We start from the raw sequence: 16,756 nt of genomic DNA on the forward strand, positions 1-16,756 counted from the left end.
ACAAATACAAGTACGGATGCTCCACCAAGCTGACTGGGATACCCACTCCGAAACACACACGAACCAAGCACTCACATGGGTGCTCTGTACTCTCCCGACACATTCTGAGATTTAACTTAAGTTTGATTTAAAGCAGCCACAGGTGAATTTTATATATATATTTTTTTTGTTATTTAAATCTGTCTGTGAAACGCTGACCCTATGTGGTTTGACTCCTCTGACTCCAGTTGTGAACCCAGCCTGGAGGCTCACATCAAGATCCTCGAGACCCTGATTACCAGTGAATGGATTGAATGCCAGGCAGCTCCAGGTATTTTTAAACCTTTTGTTTTTTTGCATTAATGCTTTAGCATCTAAAAAGTTCATCATCTTGCCTCAATAAATAATGTATAATTATGTATATATTTAATGATTAATGATTTGCAGGCAAATTCTATTGATGGTTTTAGGTAAATGCTATGATTAGTGGAGTTAACGTGTCATTAAAGGCTCTGTTATAGTCGCCGCATGCAAGCCGCGCAGCTCATAGCGCACGCACTACCAGAGAGCGCAAGCTTTGTAGTTGACACAGTGCTGTGTAGATGCCATGGCGATATTCTCCTGAAAGACAGGGGCTGCTGTACACAAACAACCAGGGGAACCTGACAGAAATGCTGTAAACATTACAAAGAAGTCCAGAAGGAAGGAAGGATCTGAATAACTACAAAAGAGCAGTAAAATTTTAATAGAAAGTGTGTAGAAAGAAAGTAGGGCTGTACCCGACTCAGAATTTACATTTTGTGCAGAACATAATGTAATGTAATGTACTAAATGCTGTCTCCCTGTTACAGAACTGCAGGATTTTTTTATTTAAAAGTAAAGTATTTACACAAAAACATCCAATTTTTCCTAAATTATGTCCCAAAAAAACGAAAAGCAATGGGGAGGCGAAGGGTGCCTGAGCACCTGCCCCTTTGCCCATTGATAACTCATGGTGTCCTTTTAATCAGACGTGGGGTTTTTTAACTGTAAATGGGCATCAAGGTAGCGGATTATCTGGGCAAGATATGCACATTCATGAGCAGTGTTTCCTCGGCATGCCCGCAATGTGCGCACAGTGGAGCTTAGATCATGGGAGTCCCGATATGCATCACGGATGCCCGTGATCTGCGCTCCACTGTGCTGCTCCGTTTTCCCAGAGCGGCAAAATGCCTAGAAGCTTAGCTTGGGGTCCATGGGCCTTTTTATTTTTGTGCCCCTCTTAAAGTCTCTGCACGGGCCTGTAGAGCGGGGAAGTTAGATCCGATCATCAGTTGTTACTCAACAGCTCTGAACAGAGAGCAAGAGAGCCTCCGCCCCCTCTCCGCTCCACTTTCAGAACACAGTAAACTGCACTTTCCCCGTTTCAATGCCCGGATTTCTTCTGGTGCACAAAAAAAATCCTCTGTCATCAATGTCAATCACGATCAATGGAGTCGAAAAGCGATAGATGATTATTCGTAAATCTGCTCAAGCCACGGGCGGGGCCGGCTACCTCTGCCTGGCTCTCAGACATGCACAAGGAGAAGAGGGTGCAGATTGCGCCCTGAAATGCACGTGTTATAAATATTGAGGGCCACAAATCCCCAGCATCCTCTCGAAATCTATGCCTATGCACAGCATCATTTTCTGCATGGATGGAGCTGGAAAAGCTCTGCTTCAACGATACGGTACAAAGTTAATTTTCACATAACGTAGAGATCACATTTGGAAAAGCAGCAATACAGCATGCAGTTTATTCTCTGATAACATTACTTTAGAGTCCCATTAATTTTTCACTTGCCTTATCAGACAACTCCATGAGGCATTCCACTTGCCTGAACACAGATTACTTGCCCTGGGAAAGCGGACAAGAGTTAATGTCGAGCCCTGAACTACGTTCATTGTGTGCCAAATCTGGCATCTTTACGGGTTAACAATTTTGTGTTACCGCAACACTTACACCAACTGCATTCATTTTGCTACTTTATCATCCAAAATGAACTTCTACCAAATGCATTGGCAGTGGTTTCTGCCTGTAATGTTGGTTTGCTAATGACTAACAGCTGCTGTGTTAAATGTGGAGGTATATATCTGTTGCCTCCCAAATTTTTTTTTTAATTCTCACATGATATTACCCTCTGCTTTGTAACTTTCAATACATCTGTTGGGAGGGGATAGGGTTGGGGTTGGCTTCAGTTGGTTATGTATAAATATCGATGCATGCATCAATCCATGAGAAAAATCGGGAAGGCAGGGGAGTTTGGATGTTATATTTTGTTTTCCTCTCAGTTTTTTTCTTTATGGCGGACGTTAACTGGCAATGCATCGTAAAAGTACATTAACCAATGGAATGGGCTCGCCACGGGCCGTTTCCTCCAGCTTGGTGGTGTGAGAGAGCGGAGCCTTGCATGAGTTCTGTTTTTATAGTGCTAGTTAAAAGGGCTCTATTTGGTGGGCGTAGAGGCCCAGATCTGAGTGTGGCTGTTTAAACATTTTATTACCTGTTAGGACTATTTATAATACACCTTTGCATGGGACACTCTCAGCTGTCAGTATTTTTTATTTTTTCCTTGCAGGGGCACAACACCGAATGCACACAGGACGTGTTGATGTACGGGTGGACGAATGGATAGATTTATTGATTGGCATGGAGGGTAGTTGCAAACCAACTAGAGAGATATATATTTTTTCAAGTAATTTTTATGTCACTCATAGACATGCATACAAACACACACACAAGCCCCAAAACTCCTCCCAAAAACATAGTAACAAGATAAAAAAAATATATAGGCAAAGTCAAATATACAAACATTTTATATTTTCATAGATTTAGACAGAATTAGGTACGATTCCATGTTATATGTAGCTAGCAAAATTATGAATAGTTAAACCTCACCATTTCTCCCACAAATTTACAAGACATCCTCACTGTTAGGGAATGTACAATAATGAATGTTTTGATCCTAGTTTCACTATAATCTCCCTGACTATAGTACAATAGATATGGAAGTTTGGCCTACAGTAAATCCTATTCAACATTAAAAGAAAGACAACACTACTACCTGTACGATACTTACCTGTCATACTTGCCTATAGAGAGAAATCATAGAAAATCCTTCTACTTACCTGTATGAAGTTCTGTGGGGGGAAAAAATTAATGGTTGGGTTTATTCCAGTTCTGAATCGCTTACCTTGCTATCTGATCTAAAGGAAACAGTGTTAATAAACGTATCTAGTTCCTAAACTTTCCTGTTCATAACCTTACCTCTGCTGTATACCAAGTATAGTAGATGATATCTCCTTCCATGAATTCGATGCTGTCTGCTTATTTTTGTGGTCACACATGGATGGATCGTAATATTTACCTTCATACCCACCTGCAATACTTAATTAAAGAAGAGAGAGATGATTTTCTTCCTAAAGTGGTCTTAAAAAAAGCATCAAATGGAACCCTGACACCTGAAGACATCCCGACATGTTCATGAGTTTCCATGAATGACGATGCATATGTGCACGCGTGCCTCCTCCCAGCTACCGGGTGCCTATTTAAAGTATGTGACAAAGGGCCCACTTAGATTTGGTTGGCCAGAACGCCGGCCCACTCCCGAGCACTTCTTGTTAACAGACGGCTGCTTCTAGTTTCTAGAAGCACCCACCCCCAAATCCTCCTCCCCCTGCCCCATACACATGTCCTCCCTGCCTCAAAGCGTGCGGCTCAGCAAATATTTGAAGCTTTGCAAGTTAATCATAATACCGAACACCCCTGCCTCTTCCATTACAAACAGAGCGAGAACGGGGTCGCGAGGGAAGCGCGCATCCATTGAAGTGTGTGTGTGTGTGTGTGTGTGTGTGTGTGTGTGTGTGTGTGTGTGTGTGTGTGTGTGTGTGTGTGTGTGTGTGTGTGTGTGTGTGCGCGTGTGTGTGTGTGTGTTCGTGCGCGTGCGGCGCGAGGGGCTGGCTTTCAGGCTGGGCCACTTCCACACCAGTGCGATACAGCCGAGTGTCACCTTGCACAAGCTGGCTTCAAGCTAGCGCAGCAGGGGGAGGCAGCGAGGCCCATCCCTCCCTCCCTCCCTTCCTCACACTTGCATTCTCAGATCACAAGCTGAAGAGACAGAGGGCTCGGCGGTCGTGTGTTGCACCTGCCTCCATTTGAGCGGATTACTTGGATTTCGTTAAGAACTGCCCGCCCACGTCCGAACTTCATTAAAAGTCCAGCATTTGAGTGCTTTGAGTGGCTATAAAATGGAGCTTCACTGGAGGACTTGAATTTTGAATCTCTTTGGGGAATTTCATTTTTGGCTCATAAAAAAGGAGCTTTAAAAGGAGAGACTCGTCCAACAAATCATGCACAATATGCAACGTAAGTTCAATAACCAGTCTTTCTTTATGGTTGAAATGGTCAAGAGAAAAGAAAATGTTCTGCAAAGAATTTCAAACCAAAAAAATATCTGCTGCTGAGATAAAAAACAAACAAGATTGTCAGGTTTTTAGGTGCAAAACTCCCTACTGAACGTCTCCAGCTGGAGGTGTCAGAAAACAGGTTTTCCCCGGGGCATTTTCTGCTGCTCCACATTTAGGAGCTGTTCTTAAAGGCTCCATATATCACTCCACACCGCTGTGTGGTCAGAGTCACACCGGTTAACTCTTGCCACGCAGTTCATTTTAATTTGCATTCAGTGTATTGCATCTATTGAAATAGTCTTAATTTGGCATTTAATTCATGCTATGTTCCAAGTCATCTAGTTTTCTCTTTGTGATATTTACTCTTTCCCAGGTTTCTTTGAACTTAATGTTGGAAAGAACTACCTAACTGTAACAAAAGCTGGTCGGTTTCATAATGTAGCCAACATGCTCGTCTACAGCAGTTATCTTCGACTTTATGTACATTGACTTTTGGACATTGTAGTCTGTTTCATCACTTCTAAATGGAGCACGGAGAGAACCTTTCCTAGTCAGATCTAGGTTGACTGGAGTGTGCCACTCATGTAATTTAAAGCTTACCAAGAACTGGGTCTATTTAAGTGTTACTCAGCCCGACAGAGAGGGCTCTCTGGATTTCCTGAGTGTCACTCTATGGGATTATAGGCATATTTTGGACCTCTGGGTGCCACTGACCCGTCAGAGCTTTAGGATGTAGCTGCCTACGTGCTGCTGCAGCAGAGCTTGCTTTGAATGAGTGCCAGGAGTGGGACGGACCAAACCACTGCATGACACGCAGAGGGAGGAGGGGCCGAGCGATCAGCAAGAGGCTGAGAGGCAACGCTGGAGAGAGAGCGTGGCGGAGGCAGAGAATGAACGAGGCTGCAGCTCTGTCTCTGCTCTGCACCGGAGATTATTCGATCGTGTTCGCTTCACAGGGACATAGCAGGACAAAATGCCGGACGCAAAGGTGGATTTTATTTTAGCCTAGCTAGTGGGGTTTATTCCATGTTGGTTAGATTCGGTTTGACAGGAAGTCGTATTAGTAGCACAAGCTAATGGTCTTTCAGAATGACCTCAGCGCTCTCAGGGTATGAAAGATGCTGGAGCAGTTGGTGACAGACCCCCAATCTGATTGGCTGTGGTAAGTGATGTAACAAGTTACTGAGCAGGCTTCTCTTAATGGGCTCTGAAATTGATTTTTAGGGAGTTATTCAAAAGGTGAACAATTCATTTTCACTTTGAATGTGCATGACAGATAGAGCTTGTTCTGGTTGTGCATTTTGACTCTTGATAGAAATGCAGTACTTGAAATGATGAGTAAAAATTAGCTGTGTTATATGAAATTGAAGCAATTTGCCAGGGCATGTGATACAACTGCTCAGGGGTGGGAATTTGAGGATTTAGTGGACCAAATGGGCAGATGGGCCCAGATTGTCATTTCTAGCCGTCCATCAGTCCTTACAGATTCCCCGTTTTTGAATGTTGTTGCTTATCATGATTGTGGTTTTATGATTAACTTGGTGGCTTGTGGCTGCCTACAGGAGCTAAGTCCTGCATGCTCCACTGCAGCAAAAAGGCTGGTAATGCAGTCGAAGCAAACAAAGGGAATGCAAATTTGTGGGTTACAAATACCCTAATGATTAAGCTGTGCTGCTAGTAGCGTTGCTTTGAAACTGTTCGTGCTACTAGAAGGATACTCACTTTAGGTAATTTCACACCATGTCTATGCTGTGTAGGATACTGAGACAGTGAGCTTTTGCCTAAAGGCAAAGGAAATTGAATAAATTGCACCTTCAAAGCCGTAGGGAAATATAAGCAGGATTGCAGGCTCATGAGGATGTATTTAATCATTTTTTCCAAGGTGTATCTCTACAGAAAGATATGTATGTAAAGGGTCTTGTAATGAAATCCATTCTCATGCGTTACATTGCCTGTTACACCTGCCTTCACTGGAGAAGGGCACGTTTCTTTGCACCCAGTAAGGAGAACCAATGACTTTGGGTTGTGCTAGCCTTGGAGAGCTGTTTTTGACTTTTTGTTTATATGAGTGCTCTGCTTCCAGAGTCGGGAGACTCACAAATGAATATGTAATAAGATCAGAATTATCACCCAGTTCCATTTCCAACCAGGCTAATACAATTGTATTGGGAAGGGAATTATTACAAGGGAATATAAGTCCCTTTCAAGGTTGACAATAGAAGTGAGTTAGCAGCATAACACAGTTATTAACCTCCTTAAATAATATTGTGTTCACTTATAATATACCCACATTATAGTGTATACTTGGTATACAATAATAACACTGCGTATTATTATGCTGTTAAAATGGAATTGTGTATCTCTTGACCCTTTAGCACTACCTCCAAAGCCGCCCAAGCCCACAGCTGTGATTAACAACAGTATGAACAACAACATGGCGCTCCAAGACGCTGAGTGGTACTGGGGGGACATCTCAAGGGAGGAAGTCAATGAGAAGTTGAGGGACACTGCAGATGGTACGTTCCTGGTCAGAGACGCCTCCACAAAGATGCATGGAGACTACACTCTAACCCTGAGGTACAGCTCACCCCTTATTTTTCCTCACTCTCTCGCTCGGCCCATTCCAATGTATTTCACTAGTTGGCAGATGTCTTCAAAGGCTTTTCATTCTGTGTTTACAGGAAAGGAGGTAACAACAAGCTCATCAAAATATTCCACCGAGATGGGAAGTACGGCTTCTCCGACCCATTGACTTTCAACTCTGTCGTGGAGCTCATCAACCACTATCGCAATGAGTCGTTGGCTCAGTACAACCCCAAACTGGATGTCAAACTACAGTATCCAGTTTCTAAACACCAGCAGGTGAGAATTCAGCCCAACCAAGACGTGCACACGAAATGACGAATAACAAGCCACTTCAAATTTGTGTCCATTCATGTTTTTTGATGATGATGTTTTTTGTTTTATAGGATCAGGTCGTGAAGGAGGACAGCATTGACGCCGTGGGGAAGAAGTTGTGCGAGTACCACGAGCAGTACCAGGAGAAGAACAAGGAGTACGACCGTCTCTACGAGGAGTACACCAGGACGTCGCAGGTACGCTTCAACGGTGTGGCCTCCATGCGTTTTTACAACACACACCAATGTTGTTTCAAAAACCCAACCATATTGTTTTCTGCTTTTCAGGAAATCCAGATGAAGAGGACCGCCATCGAGGCTTTCAATGAAACCATCAAGATCTTCGAGGAGCAGTGCCAAACACAGGAGCGATACAGCAAGGAGTACATCGAGAAGTTCCGGAGAGAAGGCAACGAGAAGGAGATCCAGAGGTGAGCCCTCGTCCTCCTCCCGATGCCGTCAAAACGTTGTGTTCCAGACCATCAAAGGTCAGTCGCTCAGATGTTACGCTCCCACCGTCTTCAGGATCATGGGCAACTACGAGAAGCTGAAGTCGAGGATCAGCGAGATTGTCGACAGCAAGCGGCGTCTGGAGGAGGATCTGAAGAAGCAGGCGGCGGACTACAGGGAGATTGACAAGAGAATGAACAGCATTAAGCCTGACCTGATCCAGCTCAGGAAGACCAGAGATCAGTATCTCATGTGAGTGACTTGTTCAGTGCGTCGTAGCCGCTATTAGCACACAGGAAGAGCCTGCGTCACGCTTGAGGAAATGGAAAAACCAAACCAAGAAAAAAAAAAGTGGGGGCCTTCACGGTTTCTAACAGACTGCCTTTTTTTTTTGTGTGTTCTAGGTGGTTGACCCAGAAGGGGGTGAGGCAGAAGAAACTAAACGAGTGGCTTGGAATCAAGAACGACAACACAGAAGAGTGAGTGCTGCCGACCTGTTTTTGTTTGCTTGTTTTAAACGTGGACGCCTAATTTATCCGCTAATGCGAGAATCCTATGAACGTATCTTTTTTTTTTTTCCCACACGCAATCCTTTCAGTCAATATTCTATGGTGGAGGACGACGAGGACCTGCCTCATCACGACGAGTGGTCCTGGAAGCTGGGCAACATGAAACGCCTGCAGGCCGAAGCCCTGCTCCGGGGGAAGAGAGACGGAACATTCCTGGTTCGGGACAGCAGCAAGGCGGGATGCTACGCCTGCAGCGTTGTGTACGTTTCTCACCAAACGCTTGTCATCCACAGAGTCGTTTCATTGATCCATATCTGTTAAATGTAATGTGTGGGCTGCTGTCCATAGGGCTCTGAGTGAGTGATTGAGAGAGAGAGAGAGAGAGGGAGCTCAAAACCCAGCTCTCACTGTCAAGCAGTTTAACATTTGATTGTACAAATGCTCTGCTGAGCACCCTTCCTGATAACTAACCGTGGCTCCCCTCCCCCCTACAGCGTGGAAAGCGAGGTGAAGCACTGTGTCATCAACAAGACACCCTCAGGTTACGGCTTCGCTGAGCCCTACAACCTGTACGGCTCGCTGAAGGAGCTGGTCCTCCACTACCAGCACACGTCCCTGGTGCAGCACAACGACTCCCTGAACGTCACGCTGGCCTACCCCGTCTACGCCCAGCAGAGGCGGTGAGGAGCGGACGGGAGGAGGGACGGGCCTCCCCGGCGGACGATGTGCTCATGGACGAGCTTGGAGGGTGGAAACGCCGGCGCTTTTTTGCTCACGCAGACTTCTGCCGCGAGAGGAAACGGACACAAGCCAAGTGGGGGAAAACGGACGTGTTTTTTTTTTTTGTTTTTTTTTAACTAACCGTGAGCAAGTGGTAAGCCCGAATGTAGATTTATTTGGTTCAGACACTTTTTCGTTGGAGAACAGAATCGAGCAGAAGCTGCTGAACTCCTCCCCCCCCCCCCCCCGGCGGAGGACTTGGAGGCCTTTTCCCAACGGTGCTTGTAGTTGTCAAAGCTTTACCAGCTGGAATGTCTGGACACGGCAGATCTGTATCCACAACTTTTTAAGCCCCTCCCCCCCATTTCTCTCTCTCGCTGTGTGTGTGTGTGTGTGTGTGTGTGTGTGTGTGTGTGTGTGTGTGTGTGTGTGTGTGTGTGTGTGTGTGTGTGTGTGTGTGTGTGTGTGTGTGTGTGTGTGTGTGTGTGTCCTAAGTCCATGTGACCAAAACCTTCAGAACCAGGGCGCATGTTGGGGAGTGTCCAACACATTTGTTTGTATTAAGTGTTGAGTAGCAGACCATGGATCAGCTGATAAATGTAGCAAAATGGCACTTTTGACTCAAAGTTTGATTTCTTAAAGACGGAAAGTGTACGAACTCACAAGTATGGACTGAAAGAGAAGAGCAGCGAGGACTCTGAACTGTGGACGCACACGTGCAACGAGAACTACCGGGATATCTCGATCAAACTTGGTGTACCATACCAAAAAAAAAAAAAAAGATTAGTTCCTGTTTTGGTTTATATTCTGATCAATTCTATATCCTCTTCCCAAAATGTTGTCTTTTTTTTTTTTTCCTTCCGTTGCGAACCGACCGATATAAGCTTTTGTTTTATTTTTGCTCTCAATAATGTTTTTTCTTCTTCCTGTGAAATCCAAGAGGATGTTTTGTGTCAAGCGGCGAGATTCCGGAGGGAAAAAACAACAAACTGCTTTTGATTTGTAAAGAAAATAATAATGTATACTTTATAACAGATTATTTTATCAACTGTTATGAAAATATGGAACAGAGGAGTATTTTATGCGGGGAGTAGGATCTGCCAAGCGACGCCCTCAACTCGAAAGCAGAGATTTATTTTGTTATGTCGATGCCTTTGATGTCTTGAAATGCTTCAAAGTGAAAAGGACAGATATGATGTGATATGATGACATGTAGGAGGAGGATGATATATATATGTGTATATATATATATGTGTATATATATATATGTGTATATATATATATATATATATATATATATATATATATATATATATATATATATATATACACACACATTGTCCACTTAGTACTTTTTCTGTATCAGAAAATCATTACGTGTTTGTGGGTCGATTAGCTCATTTCAAAACAGTCTGTGATTGCTTATTTTTTCAAAGGAGGTACGAAAATTCAGCGGCGAAAAATGTTCTCGCCCCGTTTTCATTTCACACGTCTATAATCTTAAGCGATTAGAAGATAACAAAAAATAATTGCCGAAATCTGAAAAGCGGCCCAAACGTAACTTTAAATTTGTCTGTCCATTTTTAGTTTGTCTGTAATTACGTCAAATTAGACTTATGAACCTAAATGTTATTTGAGTTATGAACCTGATTGGTGTAAAAGAAAAAAGTTAACCAGACAAACGCTAAAACTAATTAATTAATGTCCACCTATTTAAATAATAATTTTATTTCTAACATATTGCCATATAGATCTATTAGCCTTAAAAAAAGTAATACAATTCCACCCCCCTTCCCTCCCTCTAAGGCCATCATAGCTGGCAAATTTAACATTTTTTCCTTTGTCTTCATAAATAAACATAATGATTATTAGTTTGAGAAATATTTTTTTTCTTTTCTTTACCGTAATGTTTCCCTTTCCTCAAAAATCTGGTACTATTCATTTTTTGGGGGTTTTTTTTTATATCATGAAAAGTGTCCAATTGTGTGTTTTCAGAGCTCTTGTTACAAAGCCTCTCATGCCAAAGCCATAAATTCTAACACACAAGATCATTGGTTTAATAAAACTATAACCCATTATTTTATTTCAGCCACTGTGGAAGTGGAAAACAACCATTAAAAAGCTTGAATGACAAATGTCAAAGAAAAACTAAGTGTTTCAGAGCTATTGGTTCAATTCACTTATAATCGGAAAGTAATAATGGATTTTATTATGATTCCCAGGTTCTGGTGACATGGTCTTTATTCCGTTATTCATGTTTTTTCTTCCATGATCTGCTCTTGGAAAAGTCATCACTGGATTTTGAAACATTTTCTTTCTTTCAGCCCTCACGACTTCGATGTCAACCTCATCTTCTGTGTAAGGTATCTTGACAGTAGGAAGGAATTGAGATTCACCAGTGTTTTTTTTTATTTTTTTTATTTTATTTTTGCTTTAAACCTGTATTGAGCTTTTTGTTAAATAAAGATTTTGTTTTTAAATGAATGTGATCCTTCGCATTTTTGATACCAGAAGGTTTGATTATCTGCAAAAAGAGCAAACTTTCAAATATGGAGTTGATTCTTTTGAACTATGTCAGCCAACCTCTTGTTAGCTTGTTGGCTTAGATCTTAGAAAGTTCCTGTTAAAAGAATTCCACAAATTCAAGATTCAAGATGTTTATTTGTCTCATACATATACAGATATGTAGTGAAATGACATTGCCACGCGTCTGGATATTATGTACAATAAGTAACTAACTAGTCAATAGCTAACTGGCACAATAACTAAAAAAATACTGAACTGTGTATAATCTACATGGAGCGTTCTCGCAGGTGACCACAGGGGCGGCGCCAAGTAGCCTATGCATCAGCATCAAATGCAGTCTGACTAAGCCTGAATTGTTTATATTTTACTAACAGACATACCAAGATGCTATTTTTGGAAACTACACTGACCGTCGGTACCTACGATCCATCGTTAAAAAAAAGAAATCTGCAGAATAAAACATCAAAACCCCAATGCGCCTGAAAATGAACTTTCAGTAACTGAGGCAGATGAGCTTTTATTGAAGCATAAGTAAGTAAGCAAAACATGTAAAAGTAATATTAAATATGAAGTCCAGTGAGATGACATTCTATTTTGACATTTCTTAGATGGTGTATTTACTGTAGATTTCAGTGTTCGATGCTTATTGGTTATCGTTTAATCTTTGCCCAATTTGCACCTCAGCCATAGCTGAATATGTATTAAAGATAATGTACTTCCAAGTATAATGACAGACTTGGAACGGTAAATGCTACAAAAAACATGACTCGCAAATTCAATCATTTGTCATTCTAAGTAAAATGATGCCTTGAAGAACACTTATAGCTTTTGAGTTTTTTTTTTTATCCACGTCCAATTTTGGAACGCCCCAAACTCCAGCCTTGTGGTTCAGGAGGTTCAGCGTATTCTTGTGGGTCAGCTGAACGCAGTGCATTATTGCCACACCGGTGACATCGTCGCATGCGTTTTTCGGTGAAAGATAAAGTGGCGGGTTCGGAATCGCTTATCTTTCTTTTTCTTAAAGCCCTGATAGCGTGACCATTGGCTTTTCCCGTTACACAATATTTTTGGGGTTAATGTTTAACCACTCTGTCAGAAACATTAACGCGTGACTCCCAGGGATGGATCTCAGGCAAGTAATTGGGAAATGAACCTCCTCTCCCTTATCGATGGCCGAGAGAATATTAACCACCGTGACATTGTTTCAAGCTGATCTCAAATAAAAGGTTAAACGGGTTCCGACTTTTCGTATTGGAGAATAAATCCAGGAAACTAAACTAGACTCTTGTTGGAAGAAATAGATTTATTTACGAGTTATATTGCCTTTGATTACAGCCGTTCGATTATATTGACCAGATAAGCGTCCCCAGATTGTGTCTCAATTACCGATTATCTTAAATCTGATTTCATTGTCTATGACGGAAAACTGAATTGCAGAAAGAAATCCCATATCTACATATAGATAATAAAAGGTTCTTACGCCAAACTCCCCCACGAGTCTTCACGGAAATGGGGTTGTACTCCGAGTGCGTTTTTTTTTTTTAATACATAATGTTAATCAATAATCATATCAAGAAAGCGTCTACCTTAATGGGATTTCGGAAACAATAGAATGTCATGTACTTAAACTTTAACTATTAAATCTATAATTATAATGGGACAGTGTATACAATACTTATGACTTCTTTATACTGAATTCATGGTTAATGGAGGTCTTTGAACCAGACGACTCGTTCTTGAAACCACGTAAGAGTAAAATATCTCATCACCTGTTGATACAGATAAAATTCCAAATGACCAAATATTTAGATTGATTATGGAATGTTTTTGATGCGATAAAAGATAGTAATCCATAATATGTCCTGGATAACATAAATTGTACGCTTACTTCGTAATTTTACACTTGCGTTCCAATAATATTTCGAGAAATTGTGGGACTTCCAGTTATTAGATATTTGAAGAATATTTCGATCGTGGGATGTGATTATGAATTTAAACGGGCTTCTCTTCTCAGCTAACAACCCTTTTTTTTTTTTTATAATTCATTTGATTAAAAATAATCAAGATTGAGAGATCATTTCGTAGTGTGTACAGTACGACTGCAATTGGCTATCGGTGAGAAAAAATCTACTCCTACACTACTCCAAGCCGTTACAAGTCAATTTAAGGATCAGCCATAGTTCATATATAAGACGTATAAGGGGGGGGGCCACCAATTTTTCGAGGTCACATATGTTCTTGAGAGAACTCCGGCCGACTGGAGGACAGAAAACAACAAATATCCGATTAAAATGTAGCAGCAGAACTCAATACAGAAGAGAGGTGTGCGGCCGGTCAGGACAGCCGATGGAATCTATGTTTAGTTATCGCAACACAGATGGCAATCTGAGAAGACCTCTGACGATTGATTGTGATGCTAATCCCGTTTTATCCAGTTAAAGCCCAAAATAACCTCACGGCTCTGGATGAATCGTAATCCGCGGGTCTTGCTCCGCGTCGGGTGGTTATGTCACGACCCGATGAAGACGAGCTCCGACCTTCCTCCGACGGGAGACAGGGAGGAGGGTGCGGCCAGGGGTTGGTTTCGATGGATGACATTTGAATTTTAAACGTCCCTCCTGAGATAGTGTTTCAAACCGCATCAATAAATGCAAGTGTCTCCACACAACACTGATCCATATGAAACGTGCACGCACACTCGCAGATAGATAGACAGACAGACAGACAGACAGACAGACAGATAGATAGATAGATAGATAGATAGATAGATAGATAGATAGACAGATAGACAGATAGACAGATAGATAGATAGATAGATAGATAGATAGATAGATAGATAGATAGATAGATAGATAGATAGATAGATAGGTAGATAGATAGGTAGATAGACAGATAGATAGATAGATAGATAGATAGATAGATAGATAGATAGATAGATAGATAGATAGACAGATAGATAGACAGATAGATAGATAGATAGATAGACAGATAGATAGATAGATAGATAGATAGACAGATAGATAGACAGATAGATAGACAGATAGATAGATAGATAGATAGATAGATAGATAGATAGATAGATAAAGCTGTGTGAAAGTCTGGACCCTGCTGACAGGGCCAGATGATTTAGGTTCGTGCTTTCCTGGTGCCAGGGACTCTGGACTATGAGAATGGAGCCAATTCAAATATAGCACGGGCTCTTGGGAAAAGGTTTCCCTGAAAAACATGATTAATGGCAATTCGTCGAGTTCCATGGAGGCCGCATGGCATGACTTATGTAAATAGAGTTTGTTAGGCAACAGGACAGCGTTTGCAAAGCGAATATACGAGAGAATCGCATCGATCCGCACACTATTTGGCTATGGGCAGGTTAAGTACTTTGTAGATTAAATGTAGGCCAGATCAAATTCTGTGTATTGTCAATTCTGGAGATATCATTCTCTATACAGTAGTTATACGAGGCTATGAGGTCGCAGCAAATGTATAGCAACAGCTAGCTGCACAGGACACACATACATATGATTTCCCTGTCTCCTGGAGATGGTTGTAATCACAGGAATTCCACGGATGCATTTGAGGCGACTCTTTATGCAAATAGTGATATAACACTGTTCAAACACGGCCCACCTCATAATGCGCAGCAATAATCGTTACACTTCTACGAACCATGTTCGCTATTTGGCCTTATATATAAAATAAAATAAAATAAAATAAAATAAAATAAAATAAAATAAAATAAAATAAAATAGAATACAATAAAGTAAAGTAAAATAAAGTGAAATAAAATAAAATAAAATAAAAAAATAAACAAAATAAAATAAAATAAAATAAACAGATAAATAAATAAACAGATAAATCTATAACAAAAAAATTGGATATTTTTTGCGATGGCCTCCATGACCTTTTGGAGCCTATATGCCTACACTTTAAATACTGTAGAGACCTACTAGTGCAAAACATGCAGGGGTGGTCTTAGTGATTAATGAGGCTCCAGGCAGGACCGATGTGAGACCCTTCTCCACCTCACTTAATACAAGCATAGCTAGGAGACAAAAACTTTTACTACTATTGAGTGAGCAAAACTAAATGAGGATTCTAACCTAAACATTCAACCAAAGGCAGCACCCCAAAGGTGTGTTGGGGCGTGAAGGAGGCCCGGTGGCTGGATGGTTCATAGGCTTCCTTCCAGAACTGCCGTGACAAGTTCAAGACCTTGTTTTCCCATCCAAGTCCTGTTCCTTCAATCAAATGTTTGGAGAAGAGGACCAAGACCAAGTGGCTCAAAGAGGTAAGCAGCTGTCGGAGTGCTTCACGGTTCGCAGCCGGGTTGTCTTTTGAAAGCCGGCAACACAGGGACGCGTTTAAACAACTTCAATCTTCAATCCAAGCCCTGTTCCTTTAATCAATTGATTGGAGGAGACGACCATAAGCCCATAAGACTCAGTGGCGCAAAGAGATTAGATGTTGGATAAGAACTTGAGGGTTCGATGCCCGATGAGCTTTTGAAAGCCAGCAACGCGTTTGAAAGCGACCAGAGACCGGTGCTCCGTGTGAAGGCGACCCGGTGGCTTGATGTCCCCCAGCCACCGGGAACGATTACGCTCGGGGCTCTTCTGGGAGACATCTGGATCTTTGAAACACCTTACAAGTGATTGTTGAATGAAGACGGTGTTTCACTGCAGCTGGGGCTGGAAGTTGGAACATCCATTGGCATCTTCTAAGATCAATAACATATGTCTTAGCTTTATGAAGAAAAACAGGGTACTGTCTCAAGCACCACGTTAGATGGTCACAAATAAGTAGTGCTCATTCAGAGATACATCATCTATAAGGCATATATTACCAGTAGAATAGTCTAGGTATTTACTCATCTTACATCTACGCTAAAAGGAGATCATTAGAACCTACAGCTCCACACACAGCTCCACTCATCTCAGTCAACAGTCAGTTTTTAGGCGTTTCAACACTTTGCCGGGCCTTTCTCTAGGAAAACCCCCTTGCATCATCGCAACAGGAACAGGATCTGGATTGTCCGTCTAAAACCCATTTTGGGCTATTGTGTTCGATAAAACTGTTTTAGCACTGGATATGGAGAAATATATCAGTTTTCATGAAAAAGTAAGAATAATCTGCACAAATTCACGAGGCCCCCTCGATGCCGTATGGATAATCCGCCTGTGACAACTCGTTATTGGTACTCATCCTAATAGTAATAGCAACAGGAAAGCAGGAGGACTTTGGGGTTGGCCA

General features: G+C 41.8%; 1 protein-coding gene across 2 annotated transcripts in view; it reads left to right on the top strand.

The window, feature by feature from the left end:
• pik3r1 (phosphoinositide-3-kinase, regulatory subunit 1 (alpha)) overlaps positions 1 to 11,464 on the top strand; it is a 30,021-nt gene extending 18,557 nt beyond the window's left edge. Inside the window, exons 7-15 of one of the 2 annotated variants that reach the window (XM_080017957.1) lie at positions 228 to 310; positions 6,780 to 6,981; positions 7,086 to 7,266; positions 7,374 to 7,499; positions 7,590 to 7,732; positions 7,827 to 8,003; positions 8,156 to 8,230; positions 8,350 to 8,520; positions 8,755 to 11,464. In XM_080017957.1, coding sequence (XP_079874083.1) covers positions 228 to 310; positions 6,780 to 6,981; positions 7,086 to 7,266; positions 7,374 to 7,499; positions 7,590 to 7,732; positions 7,827 to 8,003; positions 8,156 to 8,230; positions 8,350 to 8,520; positions 8,755 to 8,944 — 1,348 coding nt within the window. In that variant the 3' untranslated portion in view covers positions 8,945 to 11,464. Of the gene's footprint in view, positions 1 to 227; positions 311 to 6,779; positions 6,982 to 7,085; positions 7,267 to 7,373; positions 7,733 to 7,826; positions 8,004 to 8,155; positions 8,231 to 8,349; positions 8,521 to 8,754 lie in introns of both variants that reach the window. The other variant, XM_080017956.1, reaches the window with a different exon arrangement.
• Positions 11,465 to 16,756: the final 5,292 nt, after the last annotated feature.

The sequence above is a fragment of the Zeus faber genome (assembly GCF_960531495.2).
Source record: "Zeus faber genome assembly, chromosome: 17".
NCBI classification, from domain to species: domain Eukaryota; kingdom Metazoa; phylum Chordata; class Actinopteri; order Zeiformes; family Zeidae; genus Zeus; species Zeus faber.